At 38.4% G+C, this 17,384-nt stretch overlaps 1 protein-coding gene across 1 annotated transcript in view; it reads left to right on the forward strand.

Annotated features, from left to right (window-relative positions):
• The window catches only part of PPM1E (protein phosphatase, Mg2+/Mn2+ dependent 1E), a 223,597-nt gene that overhangs the window by 188,027 nt on the left and 18,186 nt on the right, over positions 1-17,384 (forward strand). Inside the window, exon 2 of the mRNA XM_069602633.1 lies at positions 13,383-13,501. Coding sequence (XP_069458734.1) covers positions 13,383-13,501 — 119 coding nt within the window. The remainder of the gene's footprint in view (positions 1-13,382; positions 13,502-17,384) is intronic.

A 17,384-nucleotide genomic window follows, 5' to 3' on the forward strand; every position in this document is an offset into this window, starting at 1 on the left:
TGAAGCCTGCGCACCCTAGAGCCCATGTTCTGCAACAAGAGAAGCCACGCAGTGAGAAGCTGGCACAGTGCAGCTAGAGAAGGCCCTTGTGCAACAACGAAGACCCAAGGCAGTGAAATATAAAACTTCATAACCAGTTGGTAACTATTATTTCATATGATGTTTATGGAATAGGCATGTCTCTTTAAGAAAACAATATGTAAAATCTGAGAGATTCTTCCCTTAACTGGTAGATTCACTGCCATGATTGATTGCATTTATCAAGATAAATATACATTCAGCTTTTAACAAGACACCTGGTACGTAAAGGAGAGTATCCCCATATTGCTTACAAAAGGAATATATAGAATTTATTTCCATTCTGCTTGGTGTATGTATGTAAAAACATTTGTTTGGATCTGAAATGTGTTAATTTATACATTTAAATTGCCTTTGTTTTATCTCTGAAATTCACAACCTTATTGGAATAGAATTATAGAATTAGAATTTTAAACCTGAAAGAGACTTCACAGTCATGTTATTTCAGTTTCTTAATTTTTCTATTGAGGAACTAAAATCCAGAGAATTTAAGCATCTTTTCTCAGGTTACCCAGCTAGAACTAGAACGAAGCTTTCTAACTCCTCATATTTCTGCTAAGACCTCTCTCCAACAAATGAAAGTGAAAGTCATGTCTGACTCTTTGCGACCCCATGGACTATACAGTCCTTGGAATTCTCCAGTTCAGAATACTGAGTGAATAGCAATTAAAGGATAAATTGGCAGAAATTTTAGGTCTTGCTTATGTGCAACTGTTTATGTCCAGGCTTCAAAGTCAGTAGTGATCCCTAATTATTCTTCGTCTTTAAAAAAAATTCCTGCAAGCACTTTAGGTGAAAGGAATGCTCTGGATTCTTCTGTGACTTGGTCCTGTGATGAAATCTAAGGAATCATTGCTGATCTAGAGCATAAGAAATGAGCATACTCAGAACAGACATTTTGCTTGTCTGTGCTCCACTGATTATGACGGTGATTTGAGTAGTTCCCATAATGATTGTCTTGCTTCTCAGGTGGCTCAGCAGTAAAGAATCTGCCTACCAATACAGGAGACACAGGAGATGCATGTTTGATTCCCTGGGTCGGGAAGATCCCCTGCAGAAGGAAACAGCGACCCACTTCGGTATTCTTACCTAAAAATCCCTTGGACAGAGGAGCCTGGTGGGCTATAATCCATAGGGTCACAAAGAGTCAGACATGACTGAGCTACTGAGCATGCACACGTGATGACTATCTTAGTCTATTTGGGCTGCTTTAACAAAGTACTGGAGACTGGAAGGCTTATAAGCAACAAAAATTTATTTCTTACATTTCTGGAGGCTGGGAAATTCAGGATGAAAGCATGGGCAGAATCAGTGTCTAGTGAGGGCATTGCTTTCTGGCGTAGAGATAACTGTATTTTCCTTGTGTCCTCACCCTGGTGGAAGGGGCAAGGGAACTCTCTAGGATTTCTTTTTCATAAGGGCACTAATCTTATTCACAAGGGATCCATCCTCATCACTTAATTACCTCCCAAAGGTTCTACCTCCAAATACCATTACTTTGGGAATTAGAATTTCAGCATATGAATTTAGGGTGGGGAGACAAACTTTTAGTCCATAAAAATACTTAACATCTGCCTCATCCTTAAATACTGCTTCCAGATATTCTGTATGGCTTTTTAAAAGACCAATTTGGGGAAAAGCTGATTAAAATAAAATAGTATAAACATTGATAAGTACTGAACTGTTGAAGGTCAGTAAATACAGTTGTATTTTTATAGTTCAAAATCTTATACCAAGCATGTTTGGGGCTGTGGTTATTTCTGAAATCAAATTGAGGAGTTAACATTGACCTACTCAGATAAATAGTTTGAGGATAAAGATGATACTAGCCAATATGAGCAACAGGGAAGACTGTGAATCTATGTTTTATTTTTGTGTGTCTGAAGAGAGTGAAAGTGAGAGAGAATAGCACTGAAACATGTATATTATCACATGTGAAACAGATCGCCAGTCCAGGTTCGATGCATGAGACAAGGTGCTCAGGGCTGGTGCCCTGGGATGACCCTGAGGGATGGATGGGGAGGGAGGTGGGAGGGGAGTTCAGGATAGGGAACACATGTACACCCGTGGCGGATTCATGTCAATGAATGGCAAAACCCACTACAATATTGTAAAGTAATTAGCCTCCAATTAAAATAAATAAATAAATAAATAAATAATATCTTTTTTTAAAAAAAGTGAAAGTGGGTAGCCTTTCCCTTCTCCAGGGGATCTTCCCAATCCAGGGATTGAACCCAAGTCTCCCACACTGCAGGCAGATTCTTTACCAGCTGAGCCACAAGGGAAGCCAAAGAATACTGGAGTGGGTAGCCTATCCCTTCTCCAGTGGATCTGTCTTCTTGACCCAGGAATGGAACCGGGGTCTCCTGAATTGCAGGCGGATTCTTTACCAACTGAGCTATTTAGAGCTTTGTTTGCAGAGTTCAGTTTATGAAACTTAATAGAGCTGGATTTCTGCTTCGCAATATATAATGTTGAAAAAGTCAGTACACAGAGAAATCCAAATATGCATTTATGTATTGATTGACAGATAACTTCAATGAAGTGAAACCTCTTCCTTCTTTTTCTTTTTGTTTGCGGATCCACATGATCTGCAGATCCTAGTTCCCTGACCAGGGATTGAAACCAGGCCCTCAACTTTGCCTTCAACAGTGGAGCACAAGGTCCTCTGGACCTCCAGGGGATTCCCATGAATTGGAATTATGTATGTGATGAAGCTTAAAAATTAACCAGACCCCCAATTAATGATATTTTAACATTGTTTAAAAAGTGATTATGTATATATCTTGTATATGATTTAGACATAAAATAGAAAGGATTTTATTTTTATCTATGAATAAGTTTGTGCTTTGATTCTCAGAACAAGAAAGTAACAAATTGAAATGTATGAAGACATATATCCTTTGTTTGCAGGATGTGAATTGATTGAGATAGAAATGGTGAGCACTTCAGAAATATCTGTTAATATAAGTAGATAGCAAAAGAGAGGACTTCCCTGCTGGTCCAGTGGTTAAGAATCCACCTTGCAATGCAAGGGATGCAGGTTCAATCCCTGGTTGGAGAACTAAGAGCCCACGTGCTATGGAGCCACTAAGCCCATGCACCACAACTAGAGAGTCCACACACCACAGAGAAAGATCCTGCAAGCTGAAAGCAAGACCCAACACATTCAAATTAAGTAATTAAATTTTAAAATAGCAAGAGTGTTCTTTGACTGGGTCTGAAGGGCCTTAAGATTAATTTGATATTAAAAGAGCCAGTCCCCCAAAATGACACACACTGCCAAAGTTACAAATTTTCTAACCATACTTTTCTTCAGCAATGTTCTCAACTTAATAACATTTGAAACCCCAGTTCCCCAGATTGCCTCGATTATTGGCCTTCCTCTGTTATTTGCTATATAATACATTTGCCAAACTTTAAAATTCTAAAGGCTTCTGTGTTTGGTTCTTTCAAATATTGTATGAGGAAATGTTGGTTTGCTATGTTATTATCATATTAGTTGCTCTTGGTAGTTCTCTTAAAGATGACAGGCTTTAATGATAAGCTTTTATTTGAGTTGATCAGGTTTTCTCTGATGTGACTATGTTTTAAAATATATTTGCAATTCTGATTTTTCAGAAATAATCACTTTCATTTCAGAATCAAAACCATAAGAACTTATTCATGCTAAGTGTTACAGCTTTTTGACATGTCGGAATAGCTGATGTGGGTGAGGTGTCTAGCTTGATGTTTTATATCTAGGTATTAGTCAGCTAATCTTCTTCCCTACTTCACTGAAAATATTTTCATTCTGTCTGACAAAAAGTAAAAAATTGCATTAACTGTGTCTAAAAATGTATTGCAGGTGACACATAAATGAGACTAATGGTTCTTGCCTTATTCTGTGAAGTTTTCACATTCTTACCTTTAGTGAACCAAGATCCAGATAGTTTAATAACTATAAAGAAAAGGTATCCTTTTGGGGTGAACTCTAGGAAATGATTGCAATCAAGATTTTCAGATTTTTTAAAACATAAATTTTAAAATAGCCAAAGGACCAAGTAAATGTTATAAATATCTAAGAGTCCATTTAGGCAAAATATCTAAATGTATCCAGTTAATCAAACTAAAGCATGATGAAAGGTAGAGACAAGTAATGCTGACAAAGAGTTTATATCTGTGAAGGAAGATTTGACTCATCAAGAAAAATCAGATAAGCATGAAAGGATAATTGGTAATACTGTTTATAAAGCATGTGTGTTTCAGGGAAAGTCACCAATTTATTTCATAACTGTTAAAATGCAGTAACAATTTTTTTCATCATAATCAGTATTCAGTATATACTTCCCTAATATATGTCTGGAATACCTAGCCTTACCTTCTGTAGCTTATTCTGTTTCCTTTTTTAAAACAAACTGTCATTCACAATTCATAAGTTGATATAATTACTCACTATTGGATCATAATCTATAATTTGAAAAATACTTCTTTCACTGTTTGCAGATGACATGATCCTCTGCATAGAAAACCCTAAAGACTCCACCAGAAAATTACTAGAACTAATCAATGAATATAGTAAAGTTGCGGGATATAAAATCAACACACAGAAATCCCTTGCATTCCTATACACTAATAATGAGAAAGTAGAAAAAGAAATCAAGGAAACAATTCCATTCACCATTGCAACGAAAAGAATAAAATACTTAGGAATATATCTACCTAAAGAAACTAAAGACCTGTATATAGGAAACTATAAAACACTGATGAAAGAAATCAAAGAGGACACTAATAGATGGAAAAATATACCATGTTCATGGATTGGAAGGATCAATATAGTGAAAATGAGTATACTACCCAAAGCAATTTACAAATTCAATGCAATCCCTATCAAGCTACCAGTGATATTTTTCACAGAACTAGAACAAATAATTTCAAGATTTGTATGGAAATACAAAAAACCTCGAATAGCCAAAGCAATCTTGAGAAAGAAGAATGGAACTGGAGGAATCAACTTGCCTGACTTCAGGCTCTACTACAAAGCCACAGTCATCAAGACAGTATGGTACTGGCACAAAGACAGACATATAGATCAATGGAACAAAATAGAAAGCCCAGAGATAAATCCACACACCTATGGACACCTTTTCTTTGACAAAGGAGGCAAGAATATACAATGGAGTAAAGACAATCTCTTTAACAAGTGGTGCTGGGAAAACTGGTCAACCACGTGTAAAAGAATGCAACTAGATCACTTTCTAACACCACACACGAAAATAAACTCAAAATGGATTAAAGATCTAAATGTAAGATCAGAAACTATAAAACTCCTAGAGGAGAACATAGGGAAAACACTCTCCGACATAAATCACAGCAGGATCCTCTATGATCCACCTCCCAGAATTCTGGAAATAAAAGCAAAAATAAACAAATGGGATCTAATTAAAATTAAAAGCTTCTGCACAACAAAGGATACTATAAGCAAGGTGAAAAGACAGCCTTCAGAATGGGAGAAAATAATAGCAAATGAAGCAACTGACAAACAACTAATCTCAAAAATATACAAGCAACTTATGCAACTCAATTCCAGAAAAATAAACGACCCAATCAAAAAATGGGCCAAAGAACTAAATAGACATTTCTCCAAAGAAGACATATGGTTGGCTAACAAACACATGGAAAGATGCTCAACATCACTCATTATTAGAGAAATGCAAATCAAAACCACAATGAGGTACCACTTCACACCAGTCAGAATGTCTGCGATCCAAAAATCTGCAAGCAATAAATGCTGGAGAGGGTGTGGAGAAAAGGAAACCCTCCTACACTGTTGGTGGGAATGCAAACTAGTACAATCACTAACAGTGGTTAGTGTGGAGATTCCTTAAAAAATTGCAAATAGAACTGCCATATGACCTAGCAATCCCACTACTGGGCATACACACTGAGGAAACCAGAATTGAAAGAGACACGTGTACCCCAATGTTCATCGCAGCACTGTTTATAATAGCCAGGACATGGAAACAACCTAGATGTCCATCAGCAGATGAATGGATAAGAAAGCTGTGGTACACATATGGAGTATTACTCAGCTGTTAAAAAGAATACGTTTGAATCAGTTCTGATGAGATGGATGAAACTGGAGCCTATTATACAGAGTGAAGTAAGCCAGAAAGAAAAACACCAATACAGTATACTAACGCATATATATGGAATTTAGAAAGATGGCAATGATGACCCTGTATGCAAGACAGCAAAAAAGACACAGATGTGTATAGCGGACTTTTGGACTCAGAGGGAGAGGGAGAGGGTGGGATGATTTGGGAGAATGGCATTGAAACATGTATACTATCATGCAAGAATTGAATCGCCAGTCTGTGTCTTATGCAGGATACAGGATGTTTGGGGCTGGTGCACGGGGATGACCCAGAGGGATGTTGTGGGAAGGGAGGTGGGAGGGGGGTTCATGTTTGGGAACGCACGTACACTCGTGGTGGATTCATGGCAATGTATGGCAAAACCAATACAGTATTGTAAAGTAAAATAAAGTAAAAATAAAAATTAAAAAAAAAAAAGAAAGCTGGGGGAAAAAAAAAGAAAAATACTGATGAATGATAAAATTTTCAAAGTTGTTCTTGGGGACTTAGGATATGAACTTTGCCATATTGTCTGTTTCTAAGCCACTCACTTTCTTGGTCCTACCTAAACCTTGTTATAAAAATTGCACCAGCTCCAAAATCATACATGCAAGTATCTTGTTCTCAGACTACAGCATTCTTTCCTTTTAGATTATATGTCCAAGTATTCCCACTATAATTCTTTAATTGCATTTGGACCACATTGATCTACAAGTCATATCTATTCTTTCTTTCTTAGCCAACCTAGAGGCCATGGTCTAACATTGTAATCATATCCTTTAAAAGTTGCTCAACGTCCATATCTGTGCTTAATAGTACTCACCTTGCAAAACTTCAAATCTTGATGAACTAGAGTTCTTTTTACCCACGCATGTTATATATGGCACATGAACACAGGTAGAGAAATTACCTATTCTGTGATTATAGAAGCAGAAGGACTGATTTAAGTTAAAAAGTGTCTCAAACTTCGAACAGTCTCTTTGTTTCATCGCTGTTGAATGATATTTCACATTTGCTTTCTCTTCATCCCTTCTGCCCACATGCTTTCTGCTGTCACCACTCGGTTGATGATCTAACCTAGTGGTTCTCAGAGTGTGGTTTCCAGACTAGCAGCATAAGCATCAGCTGGGAACATGCTGCTGCTGTTTAGTCACCAAGTCGTGTCCGACTCTGTGACCTCATAAACAGCAGCACACCAGGCTTCCCTGTCTGTCACCATCTCCCAGAGCTGGCTCAAACTCATGTCCACTGAGTCGGTGATGCCATCCAGCCACCTCATCCTCTGTTCTCCCTTTCTCCTCCTGCCTTCAGTCTTTCCCAGCATCAGGGTCTTTTCCAATGAGTCGGCTCTTCTCATCGGTGGCCAAGTATTGGAGCTTTAGCATCAGTCCTTCTGGTGAATATTCAGGGTTGATTTCCTTTAGGATTGACTGGTTTGATCTCCTTGCTGTCCTAGGGACTCTGCAAGGGTCTTCTCCACCACCACAACATGTTAGAAAAGAAAATCCTTAAGCCCTGCTCCAGGCCTCCTGAGTCAGAAACTGAGGATGGGGCCCAAAAATCTGTATTTTAACAAGCTCTGGAGGTGATTCTGATCCATGCAATAGTTTGAGAACTACCGATCAACCTCATACTTCGTTGAGAAACCACTCTCTAGAATGTAAGCTCTAAAGCTAGGGAGTTCTGTCTCTTTTTGGCTGTGTATATCCTGAGCACGAACAGTGCCTCCCACAACTGTAAGCCTCGATAAGTTACGGTGGATTCAAACCGTTAGATGGGAATTCTCTTATTTTCCTGCTAAGAAATCTGGAAACCTACCTGCGTCTGTATCTGTTTTCTTTCCTTTTCCAATTAAGGGAATGTGCCACATCCTATCAGGTCAGGGTTTCCATGTCTGGATTGCCCCTCATCCATTCTTGCCATCTCAAGAGCTCTGCTCCTTTGGTCACGCCCTCTCTCCCGCAGTATCTCAGTCTTTCATTTTGGATGACTTCATTTAGTATGCGGTCATAGTCCACAGCATTCTAAAGCAGCAGACTTCCCCTGGCCCAGTCCCCTTTAAGTTACCACCCCATTCCCTCCATTGTCACACCTCCTTGCCCCTCCTTTACTAACCTGTTCTAATCTGATTTTCACTTCCACTATTCAGTGGTTCTTAACAAAGTCAGTGATTTTTCCAAATGTCTTTATTGAGGTGTAATTCACATACCATGAAAGTTATTCATTTAAAGTATACGATTCAGTGGTTTCAGTATATTCAGAATGGTTTAACCATCACTATAATCTACGATTTTGAATCTTAAGACTATATTTATGTATTTGAATAAATATTTTTTCAGATGTTCTTTTTTTTTTTTTTTAGATGTTCTGAAACCATAGATTAGAGTGATGGTTAAACCATTCTGAATATACTGAAACCGCTATTTGGCTGCGTTGAGTCGGTCTTAGTTGCGGTGCGCCGGGTCTCTAGTGCACTCAGGCTCGGTGGTTGCAACACACAGACTTAATTGCGCTGCAGCATGTGGTATCGTAGTTCCCCGACCCGGGTTTGAATCTTAGTTCTCTGCATTGGAAGGCTCTGATTCCTAACCACTGGACCACCAGGGAAGTCCCTAGAACGTTTTTATCACCCCCAAAAGAAACCCCCTACCCATTCGCAGTAGTTCCCGTCTCACCTCGTCCTCAGCCCTAGGCTACCACTACTCTACTGTTTCTATAGATTCTTCGATTCTGAACTTTGCATATAGTGGAATATTACAGTATGTGGTTTTTTGTGACCACGTTCTGTCATTTCCTGTAATGTTTTCAAGTTTCACCTCCATTGTATTAATGCTATGCATATACTAGTACTTCATTCTTTTCTGGCTGATGAATATACTACCTATTTTATTTATCCATAATAAGTTGATGAACATTTGGTTGTTTATGCTTTTTGGCTATTATGAATAATACTGTTACGAGCATTCATGTACAAGTTTTTGTGTGGATGTGTATTTTCATTTCTTTGGGGTTTTTAGGGGGTAATATTTACTTATTTGGCTGCACTGGTGGGTCTTAGTTGGAGCACATGGGATCTCTGTTCTTCATTATGGCGTGCAGAATCTTTAGTACGGCATGTGAGGTTTAGTTCCTGAACCAGGTATCAAACCCGGGCCCCCTGTACTGGGAGTGTGGAATCTTAGCCATGGGCCACCAGGGAAGGCCTTATTTTCATTCCTTTTGGATATATACCTATGAGTGAAATTGCTGGTCCATTTAGTAACTATGTTTAACATTTTAAGAACTGCCAAAAGCACCTGCATCATTTTACATTCCTACCAGAAATATATTGAGAGTTCCCAATGTTTCCACATAGTTGTCAATGCTTGTTTCATTACCTGCCTTTTTAATGTCAGTCGTCATGTGGGTTGAAATGGTATCTCACTGTGGTTATTTTTCTGTGTTTATTAACCTTTAGTGATAGGTTTTATTTTTAAGCTTTTTATTTTGTATTGGGGTATAGCCGATTAACAATGTTGTGGTAGTTCAGGTGAACAGTGAAGGGACTCAGTCATACATATACATGTATCCATTCTCCCTGAAGCCCCCCTCCCATCCAGGCTGGCACATAACATTGAGCAGAGTCCTATACAATAGGTTTTTGTTGGTTCTCCATTTTAATATAGCAGTGTGTACATGACCTTTCTAAAGTCCCTAACTATCCCTTCCCCTCGGCAACCATAAGTTTGTTTTCTAAGTCTGTAAGTCTCTTTCTGCTTTGTAAGTAAGTTCATTTGTATATTTTCTTTTCAGATTCCACCTATAAGGGGTGTCATATGATATTTCTCCTTCTCTGATTTATTTCACCTCAGTATGGCACTTTCTGGGTCCATCCATGTTGCTACAAATGGCATTATTTCATTCTTTTAAATGGCTGAGTAATATTCCATTGCACCACATCTTTATCCATTCCTTTGTTGATGGACATTTAGGTTGCTTCTATGTCTTGGCTACTGTAAACAGTATTGCAGTGAATCCAGTGTTTATTGTGGTTTTGGTCAGCATTTCCCTAACAACTAATGAGGTTGAGCATCTTTTCATGTGTTTACTGGCCGTTTGTATATCTTCTTTGGAACAGTACTATTCAGGTCCTTTGCCCATTTGAAAACAGCATTGTCTTTTTTATTATTAAGTTAAAAGAGTTCTTTATATATTTTGAATGCCAGCTGCTCTTCAGATATGTGATTCACAGATATTTCTACTGTTGTGTGAGTTGTCTTTTCACTTTCTTGATTTGTGGCATGAAAGTTTTAAATTTTGATATAGTCCAATTTAACTAATTTTTTTCTTTTGTTGCTTGTAATTTTGGTGTCATATTTAGGGAAACTGTTGCCTGATCCAGGGTCATGAAGTTTTACTCCTATGCCTTTTTTTTTTAGTAATGTCATTTATTTGTGGTTGCACTGGATCTTCACTGCTGTGCAAGGCTCTCTCTAGTTGTGGTGAGTGGGGGCTACTCTCTAGTTGTGGTGCTCAGGCTTCTCTTGTGGCCGGGCTCAGGCTCTGAAGTGTGGGCTCGGTAGCTGTGGCACCCAGTCTTAGTTGCTCTGAGGCATGTGGGATCTTCCTGGACCAGGAATCGAACCTGTGTCCCCTGCATTGACAGGCAGGTTCTTTTCCGTAGTGCTACCAGGGAAGTCCCCTATGCTTTCTTTTAAGATTTTAATAGTTTAACACTTACATTTAGGTCGTGATCCATTTTGAATAAATTTTTGTATATGGTATAAGGAAAGAGGCTAAATTGATTATTTGGTGTGTGAATATCACAATTGTTCCAACACCATTTGTAGAAAAGACTGTTTTTCCCCCATTGAATTGTCTTGGCACCCAGTCAGTGATGATCTATTTACGTTATTAAATTCAGTATCTAATTTTCCCTTATCGGACTTCTCAGTAGTATTGATGCAATTGACCATTCCTTCACTCAGATATTCTACTCCTTTGGTTTGCCTTTTACTTATCTTGCTGTTTCTTTTCAGTGTTTATAGGTTCCTATCTTCCACTAAGCTTCTCAATGTTGGGTTTTCAGTTATTATGGCGGTGTAACAAATTAGCACAGAAATTAGCGTCATGAAACAATCATTAATTATACTCATAGTTTCTTTGAGCACAAGACTGGACAAAGCAGAGTCAGCTTTCTCTGTTCCATAATGTCTGGGGCCTCAGCTGGAAGATTCAGGCTGGTACTGGTATCTTCTGAAGGTCTGTGCTGTTACCTATGTCAAGCAATTGATAATAACAGCTCTTGACTGGAAGCCTCAGCTAACACCCACATGAACCTGTCTGTGTCCCAGGGGGAAGAGGGGGGAGGAAAAGGAGAAAGTGAAGGAAGAGAGACGAGAAAGCCAGGGGAAAGTCATGCAGCCTTTTATGACCAAACCTCAGAAGCTGCACAGCATCACTTTTGCCACTTCTTTTTTCACCAAAGGCTCATTCACTTTCATGTGTAATGGTAAGGTTCTTAACGAGCACGTAGCACCAGAAATATTGCTGTGATCGTCTTTAGAAAAACAATTTGCCACAGTCTGTTCTGGCCACACAATTCGTATCCCTCCCACATGCAAAAAACCTTCACCCCTCCCCTCAGAGTCTCCCAAAATGTCATCCCTTGATGGCATCAGACTCAGGTTCAGGATCTCAGTGAAGTCAGGTCCAGATGAGATTCCTTGGGTATAATTTCTTGATGACAGCTCCCTGAGTATAGTTCCATTTGATTTGGATGCCTAGGGACTAGAGTGGCGTATTATCTACCCCTTCCCTGCCACTACCCAACATACAGTGGGTATATTGGGGAGGTACTTACTATTTCCAAAGGGGGAAAACAGAGGCACATAGAAGTCACTGGTCCATAGCAGTTCTCTCTTTTTGTTTTCTCTATGTGATCTATTTCCATAGTTTAAAAAAAAAATTTTTTTTTAAGCTACACTGCACAGCTTGTGAGATCTTTAGTTCCCCACCCAGGAAAGGAACCTCTGCCCCCTGCAGTGGAAGTGCGGAGGCCTAACTACTGGACCACCAGGGAATTCCCCTTTATCTCTCTAGTTTTAGATGCCATCCATACATTCACGACTTCCAAGTTTCCTTACATCTCTTAGATCCGCACTAAAATATATAATTAACCATTTGGCACCCTTACTAGGATATTGCAGAGACTTTTTCCAACTTAACATGGCTAAAATGAATTCTCATTTTCTACTTGACCCTTTTCCTCCACATATCTGTCTTTTCCTGTTTTCTCCATCTAGGTGAATGATGCCGCCATTCACCTAGTGGCGCAGGCCAAAACCCAGGCTGATTCTTTTCTCTCTCTCTCACACCTCTGCATACAATAATAATCAAATTCTATATTTTCTTTCTCTCAAATATAATCACTTTTTAAAGAATCTCATCTGGATTACAACAGTCTCCTTATTGATCGCTCTCCTTCATTCCTGTTCCCTGCCAGTTCCCTTTGACACAGCAGTCAACGTATTATTTTATTTAACATATCTGGTTATGACCCTCTCTTGCTTACAATCATCAGTGACTTCCCCCTGCACTTTGCGTAAAATCCAAATTCCGTACCATCCAAGAGATCCATGTAACTGGCCTGTTCCCGCTCCTCTGACCTTACTCCTCACCACTCTCCCCCTTACCTGCTATACTTCATCTTTCTGGGCTTCTTCCAGTTCCTCAGACATGCTTTGCTCTCAGAAAGGGTCTGCACACATGCTGTTTTCTCTGCCTGGAATACTGTCCCCAAATCCCACCCCCATATAACTGAGTCTGTCTCGTCCTTTAAGGCAAGGCATTCCTCAGTATTCTAAGTAGGTATTTCTCTTTAATGCTCTCTATCCTATTTGTTTCCCTTATAAAAGTTATCCCAACTCGAATTATAACCTATTTGTTTACTTATTCATCATCTGTCTCCCTAATCAGATTGTAAGCCCCACCAGGTCAGGGGCCAAGTCTGTGTTAATTCACCACTATATACCCAGTGCCTTGGCAAAGTGTGTAGCAGATGATATCCTCTCAAGAAATATGCATCGAATGTTGTTTAAAGGTATAATTTTGTTTTGAAACAATATGTTAATAGTAAAGTAATTAGTAATACCTTTAAATGGGATGTTTCTAATTCTTGCTGAATAGACGTTTATTGTTTTCTTTCAGTAACTGCCCTTCCTTTTTGGCTGCCGCTCTAGCCAGAGCCACATCAGACGAAGTCCTTCAGAGTGATCTTTCTGCACATTATATTCCAAAGGAAACGGATGGCACAGAAGGGACTGTGGGCAAGTACCTTCTACAATATTTGTTTTTCTGTTGAACGATCCACATAAATTACCAACAGAATTCTATATCTAATTATGTTTACCCACTGGTTGATATTGTATAGTGGTAGCAAGAGAAAAACTTCAGAAACATGTTTCTTCAAACTAATGAGTAAAAGTAGAAGGGGAAAATATAGGCTTTTGAAGCCATGTGCAGGTAACTGGAGCAGGAGATATGACAACAATATGCTATCATAAATAATATCTAGGCAAATGAAGAGAAGGGAGAAATGTGAAGACACAGCAGAAAAGATAAGTGAATAAGTGAAGGGAAGGCTGGTTTGAGAAAAATCTACTTTAAAGTTTTAATTCATCTTTAATAAGTCAAGTAAAAAAACTCAGATATACAAATTCAGGAGGTCGGTTGTTACAAAACTTCTCGTTAATCCTATTAAATTGTGTCTGCCGGGCTTTCCTGGTGGCTTCAAAACAAGAGAAGCCAGCCCAGCGAGAAGCCCGCGCACTGCAGCGAGAGAGTAGCCCTGCTCACCACAGCTAGAGAAAAGCCCGTGCAGCAAGGAGGGCCCAGCAGAGCCAAAGATAAAATAAATACATAAATAAAATTATTTGCAACTTTTTTACATCCACCAATAAATAGAGCTCTTTATGACAATTATGTGATTTAATTGCATGGGCATCTTTTTTCAGTTAATTATGAGAATGTTTATTAATGAAGGCATGTTTATTAATATATTAGGCTTATACATATTTAACACATTAAAAATACCAAATTTTGTAAAAACTAGGGAATTAAGAATTGTTGAGGAATTTTAATACTTCATTCTATTTGTTCTATTTTAAGCATTTGCCTTTAAACATGGGACAGAGGGAGCAAAACATATATTAATGAATTAGGGCAGCTAGATTCCAGAGAATGTGAGGCAGATATAAAAATAACCATTCCTGCATCTTGCTGCATCTCTCTAGAGAATTTTTGGTAGAAAATTGGCAAGGAAGGAATTCCTCTTGTTTTTACTGAGAGTAATTGATTCACTTGGAACCAAATTGTTCCAGAGTCAAGCTGGATGGAATTCCTGCTGCAAAGCACTGGTCTTTCCTCTCTAGTACTGATGCATGAAGTAAAAGCCCTGTAATGAAAAGATGAGGGAGATTAGATTCTGCTTCACTGCAGCCAGGGTGGTGGCTGACTCAGCTCCAGATCAGTACACTGACATTAACGACTGATGAGTAATTTACAGCTGTGAGGGGGTGGACTGCTGCCTTTGGACAATTTTCTCTTTTTTGCATCCTTTTTTATTTGATTTTATTTTTCCATTTCGAGCAGCAATTATGTATATGCTGATGTTCTTACACCACTTCCTGTACAGGAGAATACTTAAGATTGAAGTGTTGCCCTTCGTGTCTAGGTTGGAAGAATTTTCTGAACCCCTGTAAGATAGTAAATGTGAAAGGAAGGGATTTTCTTTTGGTGGATATCATTAGTCATCCTGATTTTATATTTTTCCAAGAGATTACCCAGTAATGCCTCCATGCCACTGCTGTGATTCAGAATGATCTATTATAGCTCCAAACTATTTGCATGTCCTTAATCTGTTTAACCCAAATCACTAAGTGGAGAATCTCTGCAGGGCATATTGTGTTTATCCATACCGAAGAGTGGGAATGAACATATTGAGTAATGCCTGCTGTCGTTGCCTTAAAGGCACGGAAGTCCCCGCTGAAATGCCCTGTGACTCTCCTCTTAGGTGTTTCCAAAAACAGACTTAAACTTTACCCTAAAGTTCTTTTTATGTTTATGCCATCCCTAACAGAATGTTTGTTAAACAACCTTACATTTCTGTTGATAGATATAACTCCTGTCCAGACAACCTAAAATCAGTATAAAATATCCTAATGTAAAAATTAAAAATAAGAAGGTGAAAATGATCACTAATATAGAGGATATTAAAAGAATTATGAACATTTTTATAAAAATAAATTTGAAAACCTGGGTATTTTCTAGAAATATACAAATTAATAAAGCTTTATCTAAGCAGAAAGAGATTGAGAAGATTGGCAAAAAGGACAAAAAGAGTAGGTGATTCTATAAGTGAATGTTTTCAAACAATCAAAGACAGTAATTCTATTGCTTGTTAAAATGAATTATCCAGTTATATGGGGAAAGAGGAAAATTTGCATAGCATAACACTTGATACTTAAACTTGGCTAAGACAGAACCAAGAAATGAGAGATGAGTCTTAATAATCAATGTGAAAAATCTTAAGTGAAATATTTGTATACTTAGTACAACAATTTGATGAGTATTTTACTGAGGGCCTACCATAGCTTAGCACTATGCTGCTGAGGAGACAGCAGTGAGAAAAAAATATTGGGACATTTATTAGCATAATTTTTATATTCATAGGTCAAAAGAAAAAAAACAGAATAATCTGTAAGGATGCCCAAAGAAGCATTTGATAAAATTTAATATTTATTTCTAATTTTAAACATATACTTAATAAAACAGCACTGGACATTGTAGGACAAACTTTGGCTTAAACCCAAAACCTAGTGTGCATGTTTAGAATATATACTCGAGGATTTTCTAGTTGCAAGTGACCACTGGCTTCAGCAAAACAATTTATTGGCTGTCCTTCAAGGTAAGAGCTACACAGCTAGATTCAAGGCTTCACATGATGTCATGAAGACCTGGCACTTCTCCAGCTCTCAGATGTACTCTCTCCTTTGGATTTTATTTTCAGGTTCCATGGGATAGCAAAACGACTGCTAGGAACATCAGATCTCCATCTGCCCAGGTTCAAATCAAGCAGGAAAATGAGTAACTTTACTCAGTTGCTCTTACATAAGTCACAGGACTCACTCTAATCAGTCCATCTTGGGTTGTTTCCCTTTCCTGAACCAATAACTATGGCCAGAGGAATGTGGTCTCTAAATGGTTAGATCTGAATCACATTTTACCCCTAGACACACATGGACTGAGAGTAGAGGAGAAAGTATTCTTGGGAGAAAGAGGAATGTTTGCTAGGTGCCAAATAACACATTAAAACAAATTTCTGACTCAAAATAGCAAACAAAACAAAATAACTAGAAATAAATTCAGTAAGAAATAGGACATATGTTAAGACTCTATCGAGCAAGATAAAATGGATTTCATTTAATGAAACAGTATAACTTGTTCCTGAATAAGACTTAATATGGAAAAGAAGTCAATTTTTTCCATATAACTCAGTAAATTCAGTGTGATCCCAAACATAATGGCAACATATTTCCCCCACAAACTTGGCAAAATAAGTAGTTCATCTGGAAGAATAAACATGTTGAACTACCCAGGTGCCATCTTTAAAGTTAATAATAATAGAAAAGCCAGTCCTCCTTATATTAAAGCATGTTTTAGAATTACAGTCATTTTTAAAGAATGGCATCATTGCAGAAACAGTTGGAGAGATCAAGGAAGCAGAATTAACAACCAAGAAGCATACAAATACTTTATTAGTGGTTATTTAATTTTATAAGTTTGCATATTCATTTATTTAGTCAACATCTTTAGAGCTTCTGCTATCTGCTAGGTACTGCTGCTGCTGCTGCTGCTGCTGCTGCTAAGTCGCTTCAGTCGTGTCCGACTCTGTGCGACCCCATAGATGGCAGCCCACCAGGCTCCCCCATCCCTGGGATTCTCCAGGCAAGAACACTGGAGTGGGCTGCCATTTCCTTCTCCAATGCATGAAAGTGAAAAGTGAAAGTGAAGTCGCTTCAGTTCTGTCCGACCCTTAGCGACCCCATGGACTGCAGCCTACCAGGCTCCTCCGTCCATGGGATTCTCCAGGCAAGAGTACTGGAGTGGGTTGCCACTTATACTATGACTAATCAAGGACAATTAAAATAC

Source organism: Ovis canadensis, chromosome 11 (assembly GCF_042477335.2).
Source record: "Ovis canadensis isolate MfBH-ARS-UI-01 breed Bighorn chromosome 11, ARS-UI_OviCan_v2, whole genome shotgun sequence".
Taxonomy (NCBI): Eukaryota; Metazoa; Chordata; class Mammalia; order Artiodactyla; family Bovidae; genus Ovis; species Ovis canadensis.